Source organism: Amphiprion ocellaris, chromosome 6 (assembly GCF_022539595.1).
Source record: "Amphiprion ocellaris isolate individual 3 ecotype Okinawa chromosome 6, ASM2253959v1, whole genome shotgun sequence".
Taxonomy (NCBI): domain Eukaryota; kingdom Metazoa; phylum Chordata; class Actinopteri; family Pomacentridae; genus Amphiprion; species Amphiprion ocellaris.
In genome coordinates this window covers 2179084-2201822 of record NC_072771.1, presented here as the reverse complement: position 1 = coordinate 2201822, position 22739 = coordinate 2179084, and the positions used below count along the sequence as shown (strand labels likewise).

Here is a 22739-nt window from a genome sequence, read left to right as displayed (position 1 = left end):
ACAAATCAACAGTTCTTGATCGCAGGTCTTCAGAGAGCTCTTTTGAGCGAGCCATGGTGCACATCAGACAATGCTTCTCATCAAGACACAATTCTTACCAGGTGTGTGTTTTATAGTGGGCAGGGCAGCTTTAAGCCACTCCTCAGTGACTGGACACACCCCTGACTTAAATTATTTGGTAAAAATTGGTATTAATTGCTCTCAAAGTCTCCTTAGGCAGAAGGTTCAGTTACTTATTCCTCCCCCTTCTGTCATTGTTTGCATGTTATCCTCATTAAAATTATGAAAACCTGTAAATGTTTGGGTGGTTTTAGTTAAAGCAGACACTGTTTTTTCATTTGTGTGATTTTAACAAAGATCAGATCACATTTGATGGTGCTTTTATGCAGAAATGTGAGAAATTCCAAAGGGTTCAGATACTTTTTCATGCCACTGTAAATGACAGAAACGAGACACAAAATGACACAAACAGGATGAAAAATTACAAAAACTGAACACAAAAACAAAAACTAGACACAAAAAATGGTAAAAAAACAGACAAAATGAGATAAAATTAACCTGTATTGAATGACGAAAATGAGACACTAAATGACAAAAACGAGACACAAAACAACAAAAATGAGACAAAATGAACACAAAGCATGAAGCATTTAAAATGAGACACTAAATGAGAAAAACAAGATAAAGTCAGACGTTTAGTGATGAGGGTTTGTTCACTGAGGACTTCTCTGCTGTTTCATCATTTCTGTTGTGTCTCATTAGAGCATCCCATAATTCAGTGTTAGTCTTCATCTGCATCACTGCACCGCTGCACATCTGTACTCCTCACACTGCAGCTCCATCTGGTGGCCAAACACAGAATGGCAGACTAAAAGAAGAACAAAGCAAAAGCTACATCAGTCCAAGTGCAAGTTAGAAAACTAAAAGTAAACTTGGTTTGTCAGAAAACATCTCAAATCTGAGTCCATGTGATGAAACACTAAAAAATGATGCCTTCAGGTGTAAATAAAACAACAAATCCTCACAATTTAACATGGAAATGACTTAAATTATCAATAATGATTGAAGGTGATTAATGAAAGTGTTTCAGCTCCAATTAATCACTGAACCAGACGATGTTTTCACTCTGACATCATCAGAATGTCAGACTGTTCTTCACCACCTCTGATGCTTGTTTTGTCTTAGTTTGTCATTTTGTGTCTCATTTTTGTCACGTTTTGTCTTGATTTGTCATTTGTTGTCATGTTTCTGTCATTTTGTGTCTCATTTGTGTCATTTTTTGCCGTTTTTTGTCTCATTTGTGTCATTCATGTCATTTTGTGTCACATTTTCGTTATTTTTCTGTTCTGTCGGGGTTTTTTTTGCCATTTTGTGTCGTTTTGTGTTTTCTTTTGTAATTTTGTTCTCATTTTTGTCATTTTGTGTCTCCTTTCTGTCATATATTGTCTTGTTTTTGTCATTTTGTCTTGTTTGTCATTTTCTGTCATTGTCTCGTTTGTGTTATTTTTTGTCATTTCTTTGTAATTTTTGTCTCTTGTCTTGTTTTTTTGTCTTGTTTGTGTTTTTTGTAAATTTTTTGTCTTCTGTTGTTTTTGTCTTGTTTGTTTTTTGTCTCGTTTGTGTTGATTTTGTCTCGTATGTGTTTTTTGTTGATTTTGTCTCATTTGTCTTGATTTTTGTCTTGTTTGTGTTGTTTTTTGTCTCGTTTGTGTTTTTTTGTTGATTTTGTCTCATTTGTCTTGATTTTTGTCTTGTTTGTGTTGTTTTTTGTTGATTTTGTCTCGTTTATCTTGTTTTTTGTCTTGTTTGTCTTGATTTTTGTCTCATTTGTCTCGTTTGTGTTGTTTTAGTCTCGTTTGTGTTGTTTTTTGTCTCGTTTGTGTTGTTTTAGTCTCGTTTGTGTTGTTTTAGTCTCGTTTGTGTTGTTTTAGTCTCGTTTGCGTTGTTTTAGTCTCGTTTGTGTTGTTGTGTGCTTTGTTCTGGTCAGTTTGTTTCTCATTTAACATTAATAATAATAACTTTATTTGTGTAGCACCTTTCAGCAGAACATTCTCTAAGTGCTTTGATGGGTCATTTTCAGCTTTCCTCAGTGTATTTTCCTTTTTCCTTCCCTGAACGTTCAGACCGGGAGGCTGCAGACGGAGCTCAGGGCTGAACATGATCTTCTCCAGAGGCAGCAGCAGGACGCCAGCAGGAGGCTGCAGCAGGACTGCGACCACCGGGTGGCGCTGGAGAGAGACAAGGTCCGGCTGATGGAGGAGGAACGAGGACGGCTGCTGCAGCAGGTAGGAACCGGCTGGTTGTTTGTTCCTGATTCTCTGTAAATAATAAACTAACGTTGTGTTTACGTCCAGATTACAGATGCAGAGTCTCGATACAAACATCTGGAGAGAGAGTTCCAGATGTACAGAGAGCAGCAGAATGTCAGACCAGAGTTCAGACTGCAGGCAGACATCAACCTGCTCACTCTGGAGAAGGTCAGCAGCTGCTTTAAAGCTTCTTATTGTGAGAGAAATAGCAGAGCTGCAGCTTTAGATCTCAGATTAAAGAATGAAAACAGCTCATCATCATCATAAACCGCCTCAGAAGGAGTTCATCCTCACAACTTGACATTTTTTGTTCTTTTTTGTCTCATTTGTGTCGTTTTGTCTCCACATACTATAGATATAACTTGTTTTGTCTCATTTTGTCATTTTTTTGTCTCCTTTCTGTCATGTTGTCTTATTTTTATCATTTTGTGTCACATTTTGTGTCGTTATGTGTCTTATTTTTTCGTCTATTGTCATTTTTTGTTTTTTTGCCATTTTGTGTCTTTTTTGTCAGTTTTTTGTCTATTGTGTCCTTTTGTGTCTCGTTTTTGTCATTTTTGTCTCATTTTTGTACATTTTGGGTCTCATTTTTGTCATTTTTGTGTCATTTTTTTTGCTGTTTTTTTTGTCTTTGTGTCGTTTTGTCTTGTTTTAGTCATTTTGTATCATTTTATGTCATTTTTTTCTCTTTTGTGTCTTTTTTTGTCATTTTTTGTGTCATTTTTTTACATTTTGGGACACATTTTTGTCATTTCATGCCTCTTTTGTATCATTTTTTTGCTGTTGTCTTTGTGTCGTTTTGTCTTGTTTTTGTCGCTTTTGTGTTGTTCTGTGTTTTTTGTGTTGTTTTGGTTTGTTGGTCCCAGTTTGGTTTCTCAGACTCACTGAAGAGCTCAGGATTTTTAGTTTTTTACAGAATATGGTGTTTTTTTTCTAAAAAAAAGTTAATGGAGACATTGCAGTTATGATGACATGTCAACATTTTAATCTAATAAATAATAATAATCTAATAAACAGATTTTTCATTTTTCTGCCTTTAATGTAAAATAAAACCCTATAAATGTATATTTTCTATCATGATGTGACTAAATGTTGGTAATATTTGTATAAACCTTTTAACTCTGTCTTTACTGTGACTGATGGTTTTCTCTGTGGTTGTTCAGGTGGAGCTGGAGAGGAAACTGGAGTCGACGACTAAATCTAAACTTCACTACAAGCAGCAGTGGGGTCGAGCCTTAAAGGAACTGGCTCGCTTCAAACAGGTACTGATCATTATTATACAGGTGTTATTCACCAACGTTTACACCAGAGTACGACTTTTAAAGACAGAAAAGAGGCAACAACTAAAAACTAAAAGTCGGTTTTCTGCTTTTTCACATTTATCCAGTTAACAATTAATAGGGTCTAGGTCACTTTATTGATGGTAGAAAGAAAACAGGATTTAAATATCAGTAAATAATAATTTAAAAAAAACAACATGTAAAGACATAAGAGAGCTTTGAATTATCTGCTAATTATTCTCCTCATTAATAAACGGATTATTTGGTCGCTAAAAATCAGAAAAGGTAAAAACATCAAATCGTAGATCTGGTTTTGTAAAAAACAAGAGAAGTCCACACTGTAATAGTGGACATAAAATTAAACTAAATGAATGGAAAAATAATTCTAAAAGAATTAGTAAATTATAAAATAAAGCACAATAAAATAACTAGTAATAATTAACAAATAAAAAAATACAATATATAACATATTAACAATAATTTAATGAAATTAAATATATTTAAAATTATTATAAATACAAAAAACATTTACAGAAAAAATTATAAATTAAAGTAAAATAACTAATAATAACTGGGAAATTAAAAAATACAATATATGACAAATAAAATTAAATAAAATATTTTTAAATGATAATAAATACAAACATGTTTTAAAGAAAAATGTATAAATGAATGTTAAATAAAAAATAACTAATAATAAAAAAAATACAATATACAACAAATAAAATGACATGAAAAATATTTAAAGTGGTAATAAATCAAATTTTAAAAAAATGTTTAAAGTAAAAAAATAAAGTTAAACTACAATAATTAATTACAATAATTTTTTACAAAATTTTACAATATTTTTTAATTTTTTCTTATTTTGAAGTAGTGAAATAAAAATTAAAAAATCTATTAAATTAAAATAACTATCAATTAAATTGAAATTTTTTAACGAAGTAATTAATAAATAAGAAATCCATTTATAAAAATTCTAAGTTCCCAAAAAACACACAAAAAAATCTCTATATTTAAAACAAACACATGAAGCTATAATAACGAAGAATAAATACTACTAATTATATATTAATCCTACTGCAGGTTTAATTCCCGAAAGTACGTCAGTGATGTGAAGTCAGACGATAGAAAAACACTTTAAAACGTGAAGTCAAAGCTTGAAACTAACTCTGACAGAAGTCATAACAACACGTTCAAAAACACGGAGACGGTTTGAAGCTGAACTCTCCGTTGGCCGGCGGTCGTATTTCACGGCAGATAATGAGAGTTTTTCTGCGTTTGGTTTTTAATCTGCTGCTAGAGACGAGCTGACAGTGTTTAACGTTTAACAGCAGCTCTGTTTAAAGACGAGCCGCCTCCACGCCATCCGTCAGCCCAGGAGCAAAAACACGACTTTAACACGTATGATCGATGCGTGTAGCAGCGAGAAACGTTAGGTCGACTTCAGCTGGAAATAAAGGTGGAAATTAAATCTAATTAAATGGAATATGTACAAGAAATGAGCCGAATGATCAGAAGTAAGAGCTGCTTTTAAACTGGTGAATTAAAAATGTTAAATTAGCATTGAAACACTATAAGCTAATTTAGCTAATCTGCTTCTGTCATCATTTAAGAAGCCGTTTTTTTTGGATGTAAACACTTAAACTAATCATACTTTTGACCTGAAAACTTTACATAAATATGTTTTTAATGTTTTTTTTTTTTTTTAAATGACCACGTTGCAGTGCACAGGACGTTTTACAGTGTACAGACAATGATAGTAATTGGCTATGGCTGTTGCTAAGAGGTTAGCTATGTCCTGTAGCCTGCAGCTAACACTATCTGCAGCACCGTAGAATCTTTATAAAGTCAGATTAACTTTATAAACCTCCTCTAACTGACTGACACGACTCTCTGCAACACCTGAACAAGAAGCCCAAATATCTGCACAAATGAGGACATTAGCTGCTTTCACTGTGGCTAAGGCTACGTTAACAGCTAGCGGCTAAGTTAGGAGGCAGCCACTGTGTTGAAAATGTGGGTTAAGGATTACACTAGGGATGTTAATGCTCGATTATTAATCTACTGTTAATAATTTACACAGTTAAAAACACATTCATCTGTAAAGCAGAAAGAAGGTCGTGCACGTCTGTAAATGGCGATCAGCTGTAGTACCTAGTTGTTCCACCAGGTGGAGCCTCTTAGTGTTTAGAGACCAGAGGGGGCATCACTCAGACTACAAGATGTTCATGTTGGCAATTAATTGATTATTGATTCTAAGTGCAGTCAATTATTGATTAAGAATGCAAGCAGAGATCATTGTGGGGGTTTGTGTAGTAAAGAAGCATCATGACACTTCTGTGATGTTTAATGACCTCCTTTATCCAAGTGAAAGCTTGTGACGGCATTATCAGCACACGACTATTGTTTGTTGTGCTCAATTTGTGTTACAAATAATTGATTATTGATATGCAGTGCTGCCAATTATTGGTTTTTGTGGGAGTTTGGCTAATTAAGGAGCACCATGACAAAGACTTCTGTGGCGTTTAATGACCTGCTATATCCAATTGACATGTTGTGATCCAAAAGCATGTGACAACAAATAATTGATTATTGATTCTCAGTGCTGCCGATTATTGATAAAGAAGGCAAGCAGAGAGCATTGAGTTTAGCTAGTAAAGGGGCACCATGACAAAGACTTCTGTGGCATTTAATGACCTCCTATATCCAACTGACTTGTCAATCATTGTAATCCAAAAGCTGTGATTGCAAATAGGTTATTATTAATTCGTAGTGCTGCCTATTATTGATCATTGTAGGGGTTTAGCTAACAAGGGGCACAATGACAAAGACTTTTGTAGTGTTTAATGACCTCCAGTCCACAAAGACAACGTTCTGATAGCCAGTTGTGTTTTGGGTTAAAGTAGCTCTTTATATATAAGATATAAAATCTTCTGCACTTAATTCATATTGATAATTGATCGATTATTGATTGATATTTCCAGGAACACAGTTTACATTTTGCATTCTTAGTGAGGACATTTTTCGCTGTTGTTCAGTCCTGGTTAGAGTTCCCCTTGTGTCCTCAGAAGTATAGAAAGCCTCCCCAGTGTTTGTGTGAGGAGCAGTAAAATGGAGGCAGCGAGGTGTGTTTTTACACCAGAGATAAATATTTAGTCGACGTGGAGTAGACAATGAAACGTTGATTCTGTAAAAGAGTGAAAAGCTGAATCGTGGTCTGCAGAGGCGGAGGTCTGGACGTCCTCACAGAGATAGACGTTCATGTAATCACATGTTGAGCTCTAAGTGGAGCTTCAGCCTCAGCCAGACCAAAGTAAACCTCCAGCCACCAACTAATAACTGTTACTGACGAAGTCCAGCTGGAAAAGTCTGGAGATGTGGGCCACGGTCCTCCTCATCCTCCTCATCCTCCTCATCCTCCTCATCCTCCTCCTCATCCTCCGTCTGACGGCTTCTTTTAACCTTTTTTCTTCTTCATTTCCTCTTTTCTTTTTCAGCCCCGTCTCAGTCCATCATTTTTTTACTTTTTGTCCTCTTCCTTTCTCTTTATTCCATCTTTTCTTTCTTGTCTTTGCCTCCTTTTTGTTTTTTTCCTCCTATTTCTTCATTTTTTTCCTTCTTAACTTGTTCTTTCAACCTTTTTCCATTCTTTTATCTTCTTCATTTCCTCTCTTTACCACAGTTTAGTTTTTCATTTCTAGGGTTTTATCTTCTGTCTCTGCTTCCATCTTTACTTTTTGCTTTATTCTTTCACCTTATTTTGTCTATTATTTCTTGTGTTTTCCTAATTTTTGTTCCTAGTCTCTTTCCTCCTTTCAACGTTCTTCCATCCGTTTATCTTCTTCATCCTTAAACATCTTCAATGTTTCCTCAATTTACATCATTATAGTCTTTTATTTCTACATTTTTTCCTTTTTCTCTGCTTTATTCTTTCTCTTTATTCCATCTTTTCTTGTCTCTGCCTCCTTGTTTTTTCTCCTTTTCCTTCAGTTTTTTCCTCATGACTTCTTTTAACCTTTTTCCATCCCTTTATCTTCATCGTCCTTAAACATCTTCATCATTTCCTTAATTTACCTCATTTTCTGTAAGTCTAGAATGTTTTTTGCTTTTTATCCTCCTTTCTGCTTTTTTCTTTGCCTTTCTTTCTCCTTATGTTGTCTTTTGTTTCTAGTCTCTTTCATCCTTTTTGTCAATATTTTATTCCTTTCAACCTTTCTGCATCTCTTGTTCTTCATCGTCCATGAACATCTTCATCATTTCCTCTTTTTATCGTATTCTCGTCTTTAATTTCTAGGGTGTTTTCCTCTTTCTCTGCTTCCATTTGTCCTTTTTGTTCTCTTCATTCTTTCTCTTTATTCCATCATTTGTCTTTGTCTCCTATTCATTTCTAGCCTTTTTCTTCAGTTTTTTTCCTCCTTTCAGCTTTTTTGCGTCTATTTTTCATCATTCCTCAAAAGTCTTTATCATTTCCTCAACTTACATTGTTTTAGTCTGTAATCTTTGGCTTTTGTCCTCGTTCTTTCTCTCCTCGTTCTCTTTTTTTTTTTTACATCTTTTCTTTCTTGCCTTTACCTCCTTTTTTTCTATCTCTTTTTGGAGAAGAAAAACCATAAATGAAAAAGATGAAGAGACTGAAAACAGAAGATGAAATGAAGGGAAAGAAAAAGAGCAAAAGGGGAAAGATTGAAGCAGAAAAAGTGGACAAAGCTAAAACATGATGGACTGTTCCATCTTTTATTTCTTGTCTTTGCCTTCTTTCTGTTTCTAGTCTTTCTTTTCCTCATTTTTCTTCAGTTTTTTTCCTTCTCAACTTCTTCTGTAAACCCTTTTGGATCCAGTTATCTTCATCACTATCAAACATCTTCATCATTTCCTCTCTTTACGTTATTTTAGTCTTTAAGTTCTAGAGTTTTCCCTCTTTCTCTGCTTCCGTCTTTCACTTTTGGTCTTTTTCTTTTCCTTACTTTCTCTTTATTCCATCTTTTGTTTCTTGCTCCTTCCTTCCTTTCGTTGCAAGTCTTCCTTCTGCCTTTTTTCTTTATTTTTTCCTCCTATTTTCAACCTCTTTTTTAATCCCTTCAGTGCTGTTATTCTGTCATTTTCAGCCTTTTCTCCTCTTTCTCTGCTTCATCTTTCTTTTTTCTCGTTCTTCCATCTTTTGTTTCTTGCTCCTTCCTCCCTTTTCCTTTCTAGCCTTCCTTCTGCCGTTTTTCCAGGGTTTTTCCTCCCTTCCATCCCCCCTTCCTCGCTCTCTAAGTGCCACATCATTGTAAAGAAAGCATGGGGTGATTTATGCAGCTCTAAGGGGGTTTGGTGCTGAGTGTCACCCCCCTCCTATTAATCATCCTGGGATGGCTGTTGAGCAATAAGCCAGTCAGGCGCTAACTATTCCGATGTCACACTCTCGCTTTTTATAAAATATCAGGCCGGTGTTTACACGACCGTCCATCTGGCCGCTCGGTGCTTTTTCAAGCCGCCGCTTGTTTGGTTTTTCTCGGCCTCCACTCGCCTATTTATTCTCTCCTCTCAGCGCCTCGCATGGCGTGATGTTTAGCTCAAGTCGGATCATAAAAATTCTTGTCCCAGGAATAATGTGCTCCTCAACCCAGGAGGTGCCGGCGTCCGGAGAATTAATGCCGAGGTTTGAGATCAGAGCGCCGGCCTCCGTCTTCCTCCATTCAAAATATTGGGACAAGGAGCTTAAGTTGGTCTTTCCAAGGCGAAAATATTGGGACAAAGGGATTAAAGTTTTGAGTCGAGGGGCTAAATTTGGTGTTTTTAGAGGCTCAGTAGGAGGTCAGTTAGCTAAATTTGGCTTTTTAGGAGCTGCTTGTTGTGGAACTGAAGACAAAACTTGGTCATTTCATAGAGAAAGAAGGAAAATCCAACATAGAAAACCTACTTCAGTAGAAGAGAAACTGATGTGAAAAAGTCTCCTGATGCCAGTTTTGTGTTTAAATGTTTTTTGATGTAAAGTCAATTCCAGTTTCTTGTACGGCTGATACAAAAACTTTAACAGAACTTTTTGATTCTTGGAAAATTTCAACCCAAATTCAAACTTTCTGTAGAATTTTCCAAAGCTTAGCTGCAATTTAGCTGTAAGATAAACACACATTTCCATTGAATTTCACTTAAATTTGATGGTAGTTACAGTAGAAATTGAGAAAACTGCTTGTTGTTGCTGCGTTTATTCAGTATCTGCTCTTTTATAATTAAGTTTTTAAGAGAAAAATGGGGAAATATGTTTGGTGGAAGTGGAAAAACGTTTCCTAGAAAGTCGATTATTGGGACTGAATAACGTGTGGATGAGCTAAACGTCTCGGTTTCACTTTTCACTGAAAGTCTCTCATCTGTTTGTATAAAAGCGTCTGTCGGGCAGCAGATGGAACTTTTCTTTCAGAGTTCTGGTCTCAGGAGGTTCTGGTTCCCAGCAGTCAGACTGGGATGTTCTGGAGCTCACAGAGTTTGATTCGTTTTTTGGAGCTGATGAGGGATTTTAAGGAATATCGTTCTACACATTTACAGTTTATAACATTATTAGGAAACCAGCAAAGACAAACTGTTTAACTTCCACTGGGATCAATCAGTTTGATTGGAAACGAGACTATGAACCTCGTTAGAAATGATAATAATTACACACCAGAGATGATGGAACATTTAAAGGTTAAACTTTTCACTGTTGCAGGAACAGAAACCATCAATGAAAGCAAAAACTGTTCATTAACCAGCAAAAAATAATAAAACATAGAAAGACAATTATGTAGAAAAATGTTTGATCTATTAATTGGACAAATTAACAAATAAATCATATATTTTTTTAATGATTTTTAAAAAAAAAAAAAGTTTTAAACTAATTTTAAAAAACTTATTTTTTACTAGGATTTGAACCACATTTCTATGTTTATATATTTTTAAATGTCCATTTCATATGATTTATTCACTTTAAATACACTTAATTAAGTTTTATTGTTGAATTATTTTAAGTCTTGAAACTTTTAAAGACAGATTTCTAATTGTTTGCCAGGATTTGAACAAACTAATGTTGATTAATTCAAATTTGAAATGGAAAATAAGTTCATCAGTATCCACCTCCTTCCACTCAGTGTTTAGTAGACGAACCTTGAGCTGAACGACCATGATGCTGCCACCACCATGCTTCACATCATGATGCTGCCACCACCATGCTTCACATCGTGATGCTGCCACCTCCATGCTTCCTAGTGGGGATGGTGTGTTTGTGATGGTATTCAGTGTCTGATGGACATAAAGCTCCATCCTGGTCTCCTCAGACCAAATGTCTTCTGGTGAACTCTAGTCCAGATTTAATTGGAGCTTTTTCCATCAGAGTCTTTCTCTTTGTCTCCATGAAGCTTTGACTGGTGAAGAACAGACAACAGTTGTTGGATGAACAGTCTGAAGCTGGAACTCCTTCAGAGGAGTCATAGGAGTCTTGGTGGCCTCCCTCTCTAGTCTCTTTCTCCTTCAGAGGAGTGATAGGAGTCTTGGTGGCCTCCCTCTCTAGTCTCTTTCTCCTTCAGAGGAGTGATAGGAGTCTTGGTGGCCTCCCTCTCTAGTCTCTTTCTCCTTCAGAGGAGTCATAGGAGTCTTGGTGGCCTCCCTCTCTAGTCTCTCAGGTCTTGAGGACGTCCTGCTCTAGTCAGATTTATTCATGTTCCACCTTCCCTCCATTTCTTAGTGATGGATTTAACTGGACTCCTAGAGATCTTCAGGAACTTGAAATGTTCTCGTATCATCCTGACTGATGCTTTTCTCAGAGTTTCTTGTTCTTTAGTCTTCATGGTGTAATTCTCTCCAGGAGAACTGATCCACTAGAGTCTGGTTCTGGTGGATCTTGTGTTTATGACTCATAAATTATTCTAACTTTATTGTGTTTCTGCTCAGATGATGACGTTTTTCTCTAAAAGATTCACAAATCGACCCTCCATACCTTCTCTGATGTTCAGCTCCTTCAGCTTACATTTTCTAGATGTTTATAATATTCTCAGTGGTTTCAGCTGCTGCAGTAGAAAGTCATTTATCTCTAATGTGAGTTCCGATCTTTTCCCTTCGTGTTTTATCCATGAAACCCCCAGAAGACCTGGAGGAGGAACTCTGGCTGAACTCCCACAGGTGCTCAGAAAACTCCATGTGAGCAGAGGAAAGTGTTTGTCCTCCACAGCTGCTCTGAAAGCACAATAATGGAGGAGGAGAAGTCATGGTCGGGTCAGAGAACCTGGATCTGAGCTTCATTCAGTCTGAAGACGGAGATCTCAGATATTATTTTCAGGCTGAAGCTGAGCTCAGTTATATCAGTAATATTTAACCCGATAATGATCAGTTTATTTGAAAGTTCTTCATCATTAAACACATTTATTTAAACTTTACAGCAGCAAGACGTTGGCAGAAATACTCTGGATGGTTTTCATGATATTAATTTCTGCTACCTCACGTCCATAATGACGGACCTTCTACTGACTTTAGTCAATCAATCCATTAATCAATCAGACTTTATTTATATATAGAACTTTTCATACAAATGTAACACAACGTGCTTTACAGGTAAAAGGAATAAAAAATGCAATTAAACAATACAAATAACCCCAAAATGTAATTAATTTAATCCATTTTACAAGGAGAAAACCAACATTTAATAAGTGATAAACTATTAATTATTTGAAGTTTGAAACCAAAAATGAAAACTTTACTATTTTAGTTGATCTTTCAGTGTCTTAAATTGAATGTTTTAGTCCTGGACTGTTGGTTTTCTGTCACATTAACCAGCTGATTAATTTAATAATTGTCTGAAAACACCAACAGAGAGAATTTGCTGCTTTTCTTGGTTTTACTTTATATTAAATTGAATATTTTTGAGTTTTTTTTTTTTTTTTTTTTTTAAACTCTTGGTTGGATAAAACCAGACATTATTGCTGCCACCTGGAGCTCTACGACTGATTTATCGACCAAACCATTAATTATAAAGACTGTTGTTAATGTGATGCTTCCAAACTGACTAATATGAGAATTTTACCATTTTTCTTGGTCTTAAATTGCATATTTTGATCCTGGACTGTTGGTTTTCTGTCATAAAGCAGTTGATAAATTGAATAATTGTCTGAAAACACCAAAAGAGAGAATTTGTTGGTCTTACTTTATATTAAATTGAGTTTTTTTGGCTCTTGGTTGGACAGAACCAGACATTATTGCTGCCACCTGGAGCTCAACGACTGATTTATCGACCAAACCATTAATTATAAAGACTGTTGTTAACGTGATGCTTCCAGACTCACTACTTTGATAACTTTCCATGTTTCTTGGATCTTTCTTGGTGTTCAGTTGAGTATTTTGGGTTTCCAGAGTTCTCGTAGCTCCTGGTATCGCCTCGTCCTCTGATTGTTCCAGGACTCGGCCTCAGATTGTCTTTGGCAGCGAGCTCCAGAGAAAATGTTTGGCCTGTTTGTTTTTCTAGTAATTAGGCTGAAAGCGGCTGTAATGCAGACGGCTAATGGTCCTCAGAGAGCAGCTTGAGTCAACACGGCGCTGTGTGAAACTGGAGGTGGAAATGTTGCTTTTCCCATCCAGAACCGAGACGTTCTGCTCTACGTCATCACAGACGGATCCCAGCTTCAGCTCACATCACCTCCCTACAGCTAGAGACCGTTAGCTGCAGATTTATAGGCAACGTTAGCTTTAAAAACACCCAGGAAGCTGCTGCAGCGAGTCAATAAATCAATCAGCTGATCAGCACAAAGTCAACATGAAGCTGTTTTAACCAAAGCATCAAATATTTCATAGTTCCAGGTCCCCAGGTGGAGGAATTTGTTGCTTTTTCAACAGTTAGTTGGACAAAAAAAAGGAAATATTAAGAAAATAATGTTAGTTTCAGATTTAAACCAAAATGTTTTGCTAGTTTTCATGGAAGTTTCTGTTCTGACGACCTCCTGACAGGATTAAAAAACCTTGTTAACGTCATTTTAAAGGCAGAAAACCAGTATGTGATGATTAATTATCTATTAATGATCAAATATTTGATGCTTCCAAGGTAACAAATAGAAGAATTTGAGGTTTTTCCTGATCTTACAGTGCCTTAAAATTTAAATTATTGGGCATTTGAACAGTTAGTCAGATAAAACAAGGACATTTTTCAGTTTTCTGGTGTTTTATCGACCAAACAGTTGATTAATTAATCATAAATTAACCGTCTGATGACCTGATACAGAAAATAATTATTCGCTGCGGTCTTTTGCCAGTTTCTATGAAGTTTTCTCTAATTTCGGTCCTGTTTCGATGACTTCCTGACCTTTCAACCAGCAATAAAAATCTTGTTAAAGTCATTTTAAAGGCAGAAAGCCAATATGTGATTATTAATTATCTATTAATCATCAAATATTTGATGGTTCCAATCTGCTAATTGTCATTTTAACAGCAGAAAATAAACTTTTGGTGGTTGATTAATCAGTAATTAACATTTGATGGTTCCAAGTGAACTGGAGAATTTGCTGCTTTTCTTGGTCTTTCATTGGGCAAATATTGACAAAAAAGGTCAATTTTGATCGTCTTCTGAAGTTCAATAGAGCGATCAATCGATTATTCCTTAAAAATGGTTAGTTTTTTGCCGGTTTTCATGAAAGTTTCCCTGATAGTTTCTCTTCTGACGACTTCCTGCTGGGACTAAAGACTTCGTTAAAGTCATTTTACAGACAGCAAACCAATATGTGATTATTAATTATCAAATATTTGATGGTTCCAAGTGAACAAATAGAAGAATTGTTGGTTTTTCCAAGTCTTACAGGATCTTTTGATGACTTCCTGAGCTTTCTACTAGCATTAAAAATCTTATTGTCATTTTAACAGCAGAAAACAAACTTTTCATGGTCGATAAATCAGTAATGAACATTTTGTGGTTCAAAGTCAACTAATTGGAGAATTTTCTGCTTTTCTTGGTCTTTCTTCAGTGTTTTAATGTGATATTGGACAGAAGGTTGGACAACTGAAGGCAAATTTTCACATTATTATGGAATAAAAATGAAACAAGTCATCAATTAATCATGAAAATTCATCATCTGATTTCCTGATAAAGACAATAATTGTACCTAAACCAAAACTTTTGCCACTTTCCATAAAATTTTCTCCAATTTCTGTCCTGTTTTGAAGACTTCCTGACTTAAATCCACTGATTGTTTAAGCGACTTTCAAAGCAATCATTTGATAATCGATTATCTATCAATCATCAATGATTCCAAGTTTAGTTGGTCTTTTAGCATCTTTTAGATCAATTAGTCTGATGTTTTATGGAACAATCGCCTGATTAATCATGAAAACAATGAAAACCGATGATATCAGAGACTCTAATGACTTCCAGACAGAAATCTGTGTCCAAACAACTGTCCATTTAAAGTGTAATAATCAGAATAAAGTTTAATATCAGAGGAATTATTGCTGCTCCAATAAACTGGACGGTTTTCTAGATACAGATGCAACAACTGTGAGATTATTTTCAGATTGAATTCATTGTTTTTGGTCATTTCCACTAAAAACCCCAAAGTACTGGATCCCTAAAGTTTATAGAAACTGAAGAATTTGCTGCTTTTATGTCTTTGTCTGGAAAAAAATGAGGTTTAAAGAAGAATTTTCAGCTGGAGGACTTCAGGGTTTTTGTCTTGTTGACCTTTTAGCTTCGAGAACGACCATTTTCCTCCTTGTGATTCTTTAATTTGTTTAAAACCAACCTACTGGTGTCTGATATGAGCTGTTCTGTGGTTTTATTTGGTTTCTCAGCTCTCAGGTTTCATGTTTTGGTTTATTCTGGCCTCTTTCTTCCTCCAGCAGGTTGTTGCTGTTCATGCAGTAATAATTCTTTTAATCGATAATTAAAGTGTCTCTGATTTATGAAGTCGTCGGTTCTGGGTTCTGCTCTGGTTTTGGGAGCAGCTGAGAGAAATATGACTCCGAGACGTTTTTATTGGGTTTTTCTTTCGGTTTCTCACCGTGTGAATTCTCTCCGGCTGCATTTTTTCTCAGGCGGCTTTTTCAGAAAAAATGTGAAACCAGACAAATTTATCACTGAACATGTAGAATTAAGGTTTGTTGGAACGTTTCACAGCAGGTTGGAGGATTGTTTTTAAATGTTCTGTCTGGACGTGATCCATTCAGTCACAGAAAACCAATATGTGATTATTGATTATCTGTTAATAGTCAAATACTTGATGGTTCCAAGTGAACAAATAGAAGAATTTAAGGTTTTTCCTGATCTTGCAGTGTCTTACATTTAATTTCGGGGGGTTTTGAACCAACAAAACTTAGTTTCTGGTGTTTTATAGACCAAACAGTTGATTAATTAATCATAAATTAACCATCTGACGACCTTATAAGGAAAATAATTCTTAGCTGTGGTGATAAATAAGAACTTTTAGCCAGTTTTCATGAAATATTCTCTAATTTCTGTCCTGTCTGACGACTTCCTGACTTTTCTACTAGCGTTAATAATCTGCTAATTGTCATTTTAACAGCAGAAAACAAACCTTTCATGGTGGATTTACTGTTAATCAACATTTTATGGTTCCAAGTGAACAAATTTGACAATTTGCTGCTTTTCTTGGTTTTTCATTGGGAAAGTTTTGATCGGATTCTGCAGGTTAATGGTGCAATTGATCGATTGTTCCTTAAAAATGGTTCTAATACAGAAAATAATGTTAGTTTCAGTTTTAAAACAAAACTTTTTGCCAGTTTTCATGAAAGTCTCCCTGATAGTTTCTGTTCTGATGACTTCCTGCTGGGACTAAAAACCTTGTTAGAGTCATTTTAAAGGCAGAAAACCAATATGTGATTATTAATTATCTATTAATCATCAAATATTTGATTTGAAATCTTTGGAATTTTTTTGCAGAATTTTTGGATTTTTTTCAGACAAGGAAACAGTATTTTTTGGTGTCTGTAAATGAAGACATCAGGAGGGTTAAAATCACTGTGAACATCTTAAATAATAATGAACTAAAAACGACGTTGACGGTTTGTTTCCTGGTTTTTCCGCAGCGCGAGCAGGAAAACGCCATGAACCGTCTGAAGAAGCAGCAGGCGGAGCTGGAGGCCATGAGGCTGCGTTACCTAGCAACAGAGGAGAAGGAGGCCATGCATCAGGACCGGCAGGAGCTGGACGACATCAAGAACCAACTCAACAGGTAGGAACACACCTGAGGGAGGGACTGTTGGTCCAGAAACACAAACACGACGACGGATATCTGCTCCGTGTTCTTCAATACATAGAAAAATATGTCATAAAGCCAGAACAACGAGAGGAAGATGATGATAAACTGGCTTTTTATTTTCAGATTTAGAAAATATTAAAGCTGGAGACGTTGAGCCAAAGTGTTTTCTGATAGAAAAATAAGATTATGAAAAGTTTAAATGCTACAGTTTTACTTCTAGTGTGAATTTACAGGAGTCATTTAAATATTAAGGATTAAAACCTAGAAGTTGTACAAAATACAGCTTTAATGACTGATAAATATTAAATATGACAATTAACTGAACTAACTAGAATAATAAATCAATTAGAAATAAGTCATTAACAATTAAAATAATACAAAAATGATTTAAAATGAAAGAAAGTAAAAATGACAGATAAAATTATGAAATGTACCAAAATAAATTGTAATAACTTATTTAACAACATTATTCTGAATGAAATACAATAAAAAATAATGGTTAATGTTAATAAAACAACATAAATAAAGATGAGAGAAATAAAGTATTAAAAAATGCTGGATAAAAAAGCCGGTTTTAAATTATACCGATAATAACAACTTTATTTAATATCTGTTTATATATTAGTGTCCATACATGTGGTGAGATTCAATTTGTTTTAAAGAATAAAATAATAAGTAGTGATAAGAAACTAATAAAATACCAATAAGGTAATAAATACATCTGATATCAGTAAATTACATGAAACGACAAACACAATCCTAAAAATAAAAGTTTTAGTGTTTTGTTTGAAGCTGTTTATTGAATCAGATCCTATTAGATTCATTATTGATTAATAATAATTAATTTATTATATTATGATTGAATCAGATCCTCTGTTAGATTCATTTCTACTCAAAGGAACATTGAAGAGATCAAAGTCAGATCTGACTTTTACTGAAAAAAGCTATTTATTATTATTAAAAAGCGATTTATTTGGCTCCTGATGCACAAATGTTGATCGATTTATCGATAAAATAATCAGAATTGACAGAGTTTAAAACTGTTCTTCCATCTGATAAAACACAGGACACTTTAGTTTCAGTTTTATTTATTTATAAAAAGACAATAAAAATGAATCTATATTTAAATAAATATAAATGTACCAAAAGGTTAATTTAGTCACTTAGTCTGATGATGTCAGGCATCCAAAACTAATAATTAAAGCAAAAAACAAGATTTAACAGTTAAATAAATTAAATATGCAGGTTTTATATCCAAATACTTCACGTTGAACTTACTATTAATTGTTTTTATTTTAATGCATGACCAAGTGGCTTCCATTGTATAATTTTAAAAATAAAGATTTAGTAAATAAATAAAAACACATAATTACAACAAACAGTTTCACATTTTATTTTTTAATGATTAATTCCCACATTTACACCTAAAGTTGAACTATTTATTAGTACAATAATAGATTTTACTGACATGGAACAGAAAGAAAAACTAATTAAAGACTAAAAACATGAAGAGACTGAAAGAAAAGTAAACAAAGATAATAAAAGTTTAAAAAACGCAGCAGAAATGTGATGATTAGCATCAACTGTTAGCTTCACAGAAAAATTACTGACTATATAAAATCCATCACATTAAACTACTGTAGAAAACGTCTCCTGAGCTTTAAAGCTAAGCTAACACTAGCATGCTAATGTAGCTTAGCTTAACTGACCACTGATGGAGGCTGAAGCTAGCTAACCAGCTATCATACTAACGTTTGTTTGTTTTTAAATCTTACAGGTTAAAGCAGCAGGAGGAGCTGTCAGGCCCCGCCCCCTCCACCTCTGACTCCGCCCCCTATCCAGGTGAGGAGCACCTGAGCCGTCTGCTGGAGGAGCGAGACACGCTGCTGAGGACCGGAGTTTACACGCATGAAGACCGGATCATCGCCGAGCTCAACAGACAGATTCAGGACGCCATGACGACGGCCAATCAGAGGAGAGCTGAGCACACCTGAGCTGCAGGTAAACCAGCGAGTTCAGGAGGAGGAGCTTCTAGTAGAAACCCTTTAACCTCAGTGGATTAATCCAGTTAACAGCTAAACATCATCAGCTCATGTGTCGTTAGTTACAAACGTTTTTTATCTGGATGTTTATTATATTGATCATTTTCAACATTTTTCAAGCACTTTTTAGTGACTTTACTTCATTGTTTAGGACAGATTTAGAATCATTTCATGTCATTTTAGTCCATTTTTGAGTCATTTTTCCGTTAAATTTCAGGAAGGTTTTAGGTAGTTTGGACAATTTTCTGTCACTGTGAGAAACTTTTGAGAAAGTTGGAAATATTTTGGTAAATTTTTGGCTCTTTGTGAACACGTTTTTTGGTAATTATGCTTCATTTTTCACTCATTTAGTTCGGGTTTAGAATCATTTTTGGACCGTTTTGTGTCATTTTAGTCAATTTTCAACCATGTTTGACTCAATTTCAGAAAGGTTTTAGGTAATTTGGACAATTTTTCTTGTCATTGTGGAAAGCTTTAGAGAGAATCTGGATCAGTTGGAGGTTTTTTTGTTCAATTTTTGGCTCATTGTGAACATGTTTTTTGTAATGTTGCTTGATTTTTTTAACTCATTTAACAGATTTAAAATAATCTTGGACAGTTTTATGTCATTTTAGTCCATTTTGACATGTTTTTGCTATATTTCATAAAGGTTTTAGGTATTTTGGACAGTTTTATCGTCATTTTTGCCAACTTTTTTTTGCATTGTGGGAAACTTTTGACAACATTTCTACCACTCGTGTCACAAACATTGGATTGAACATTTTTGGACACTTTTATGTCGTTTTAGTCCACTTTCTTGTCCTTTTTTGACATTTTTTAGTTACATTTCTGAAAGGTTTGAGGTATTTTGTTACATTTTTGTCTCATTGTGAACAAACACAACAGAAACACATCCAGGATAGCAGTGATTGTTCTTTCATCATTCTGGACATTTTTGAGTCAGTTTTAGCAACTTTTAGGTCATTTTGCTGAATTTTTGGGGTGTTTAGGTTTTGAAAATTTTGGTTCAGTTGTGGCTAAATTATGAGTCATTGTCAACACTTTGTCGGTAATGTTGCTTCATTTTTTTACTTATTTAACACAGGTTTAGAGTAATTTTGGACAGTTTGGTCATTTTAGTCCATTTTTGGCCATTCTGACAAGTTTGTGTTAAATTTCTGAAAGGTTTTCGGGACTTTGGACCGTTTTGGAGTCATTTTTGGGAGGTTTTTGTCATTGTGGGAAACTTTTGAGATACTTTCTGCATCATTCTGAACTTTGTTTTCAATCAGTTTTAGCTATTTTTAGGTGACAGACACTTTTATGGTATTTATAACTTATTTATGACAAGTTTAGAATCATTTTGATCAGTTTCTAGAGGAAATGAACAGAAACTAGATCTAGTGTTCAGATGGTGACACCTGGATGGATGTAAAACGTGTTAGTTTGGTCATATTGCGTCTGTTTACTGCATTTTATATCGCATTTTTCGTCTCTTTTTTTATGCTTTGTGTCTAGATCTACATTTTGTGTCGTTTAGTGTGAACTTTTATGTGTCTTTGGGACAGTTTTAGACTCTGTGCTCTGAAGGAGGTTTCAGATTAGTTTTCGTCTTTTTCTTGTGTGTTCATAATCTGTCTGATGGGAAAAGTTCGTGTTTGTCTTTTTTCTGTCCATCCAGGCTGTAAACTGATGATTCCTGATGATCCATCGATGCTAAAAGATGGAAAACCGTCCAGCTGTCGTCAACTAAAGTCTGTTACAGGAAGTAAAAACTGTGAATCTTCTCTTTAAAGCTTCATCCTGCTGGTTTTCCATGTTTAACCTTCAAATTACTGATAAATCCAACCAAACTGCACACTTTCAGACTCTATGATGATGTGTTCAAGGACACTACGGCATCCTGTGGTTGATTTTATAGATCTGTTAACCTTTTTAAATATCTCCTACATTTTGGAGTGTCAGTGAACACACCACTACAGTCCTTTCAAAACAAACACTTATTTTCTCTGTTTTTTCTGGAAAATGTGACAATATAAGTTATTCTAACATCAGTTTTTGTCAGAACAACCGTCAGAAACACAAATTTAATCAGTGTTCTGTCAGAAAAGGTTCAGATTTGTGGTAAATATTAAAATCTGTGTTGGTTTTTGACAGACGTTAACAAAAAGAGCAGCTTAGATGAAGAAAATCATGTGAAAACCAACATGACTGAACATGTAGAATCAGCGGACTGATGCATTAATGAGTTATTTTATTGACGAGGCTGTGGTCTGACAGCAGGTGGCGCTGCAGCCTCAGGAAAGTCTGTAGACAATAAGAGACATTAATTTATTTTTTATCATCAGAGAGTCTGATCTGTTTGTTTAGAATAAATTATTTTTGGATAAAAGATGATCTCTGTGTTAGTTTTCATTGATGCTGTCTATATTTTACTGTTTATAGAATAAAGATATTTAACAGTCTTAGATGTTACTTTTCTTTTGTTTATTATCAAACCATTACATTTAAATTATCTTATTAAAAGTAGATTAATAGTAGTAGTTAAATACTGACAGAGGTTTTATTTTCTGTTTCACTTGCAGCTGAACTTTTACCCATTTAAATATGAGTTGAAGAAAAAGAAACATTTCTGCATTTTTCTCCACCTCCTTCACTTAAATAACTATTATAGACTCTAAAATCCAACATTTATGTTTGTATTTGTGGTAAACGTGCTCAGAAAATACCAGCAGCTTAAATATCAGATTAACTGTCTGTTTAAATTAAATTAGTGGATAATTATTAATGATACAGATGATTACTAGCTTAAAAGTAGCATTTGAATGCATCTTTTATGTGTTTTTAGTGACCTTTTACAATGGCAGTTAAAAGAAAAGCTTTAAATATTAAACGTGTAACTAAGTAAAGAAATAGAGTCAAATAGAAACAACACAGAACATTAAAATATATTGCTGATAGAAGTGAGTGGACAGAGAACAGAGCTGGAGGTCGACCAGACAGACGACACGTGTTATCACATGTTCAACAACATGTTAACACAAGCAGCAGTGTGTGTGTGCAGATGTTCAGACTCATCCATCTACTGAGACCAAGGAAGATAATAAAGAGGCAAATGTGATGTTAGAGTTAAATCTTCCTCCACACTTTCTCAGCTCAAGTTTTTATCTGAAACCAAAAGAAAAAAAAACTGGTTCTGACTGAAAAGAATTCAGAACTGCAGTACTACAACACAAACTAGTTCAACACATCGTACTATGACACATCGTCAAAAATGTCATTAAAACGTCATAGCTTACTATGTCGTCCAAAATGTGGAAAAGACGTCAGTTTAGTATGTCGTCCAAAATGTGAAAAAAATGTCATAGTTTAGTATGTCGTCCAAAATGTGACCAAAACGTCGTTTAGTATGTCGTCCAAAATATCACCATAACGTCATAGTTTAGTATGTCGTCCGAAATTTAACAAAAACGTCAAACGTGCCATATGATGAAATAATGTAAAGGAAGCCGTGAAAAACACTCCAGGAAGGTTTTCTTTGAAAAAAAAAATCATCATGAATTTTGGCGCCAAAAAAACGCCTTACTATACTATGTCGAAAAAAAATGAGATTTTTCAAACATGTTGTAAAAACGTGCCATATGATGAAATAATGTAAAGGAGGCCGTGAAAAACACTCCAGGAAGGTTTTCTTTGAAAAAAAAATCATCATGAATTTTGGCGCCAAAAAAACGCCTTACTATACTATGTCGAAAAAAAATGAGATTTTTCAAACATGTTGTAAAAACGTGCCATATGATGAAATAATGTAAAGGAGGCCGTGAAAAACACTCCAGAAAGGTTTTCTTTGAAAAAAAAATCATCATGAATTTTGGCGCCAAAAAAACGCCTTACTATACTATGTCGAAAAAAAATGTGATTTTTCAA

The 22739-nt window shown here is 34.6% G+C and overlaps 1 protein-coding gene across 1 annotated transcript in view; it reads left to right on the top strand.

Annotated features, from left to right (window-relative positions):
• cep120 (centrosomal protein 120) overlaps positions 1-21280 on the top strand; it is a 39436-nt gene extending 18156 nt beyond the window's left edge. Inside the window, exons 16-21 of the mRNA XM_055011777.1 lie at positions 2124-2285; positions 2355-2477; positions 3473-3571; positions 16619-16764; positions 18569-18792; positions 20494-21280. Coding sequence (XP_054867752.1) covers positions 2124-2285; positions 2355-2477; positions 3473-3571; positions 16619-16764; positions 18569-18785 — 747 coding nt within the window. The 3' untranslated portion in view covers positions 18786-18792; positions 20494-21280. The remainder of the gene's footprint in view (positions 1-2123; positions 2286-2354; positions 2478-3472; positions 3572-16618; positions 16765-18568; positions 18793-20493) is intronic.
• Positions 21281-22739: the final 1459 nt, after the last annotated feature.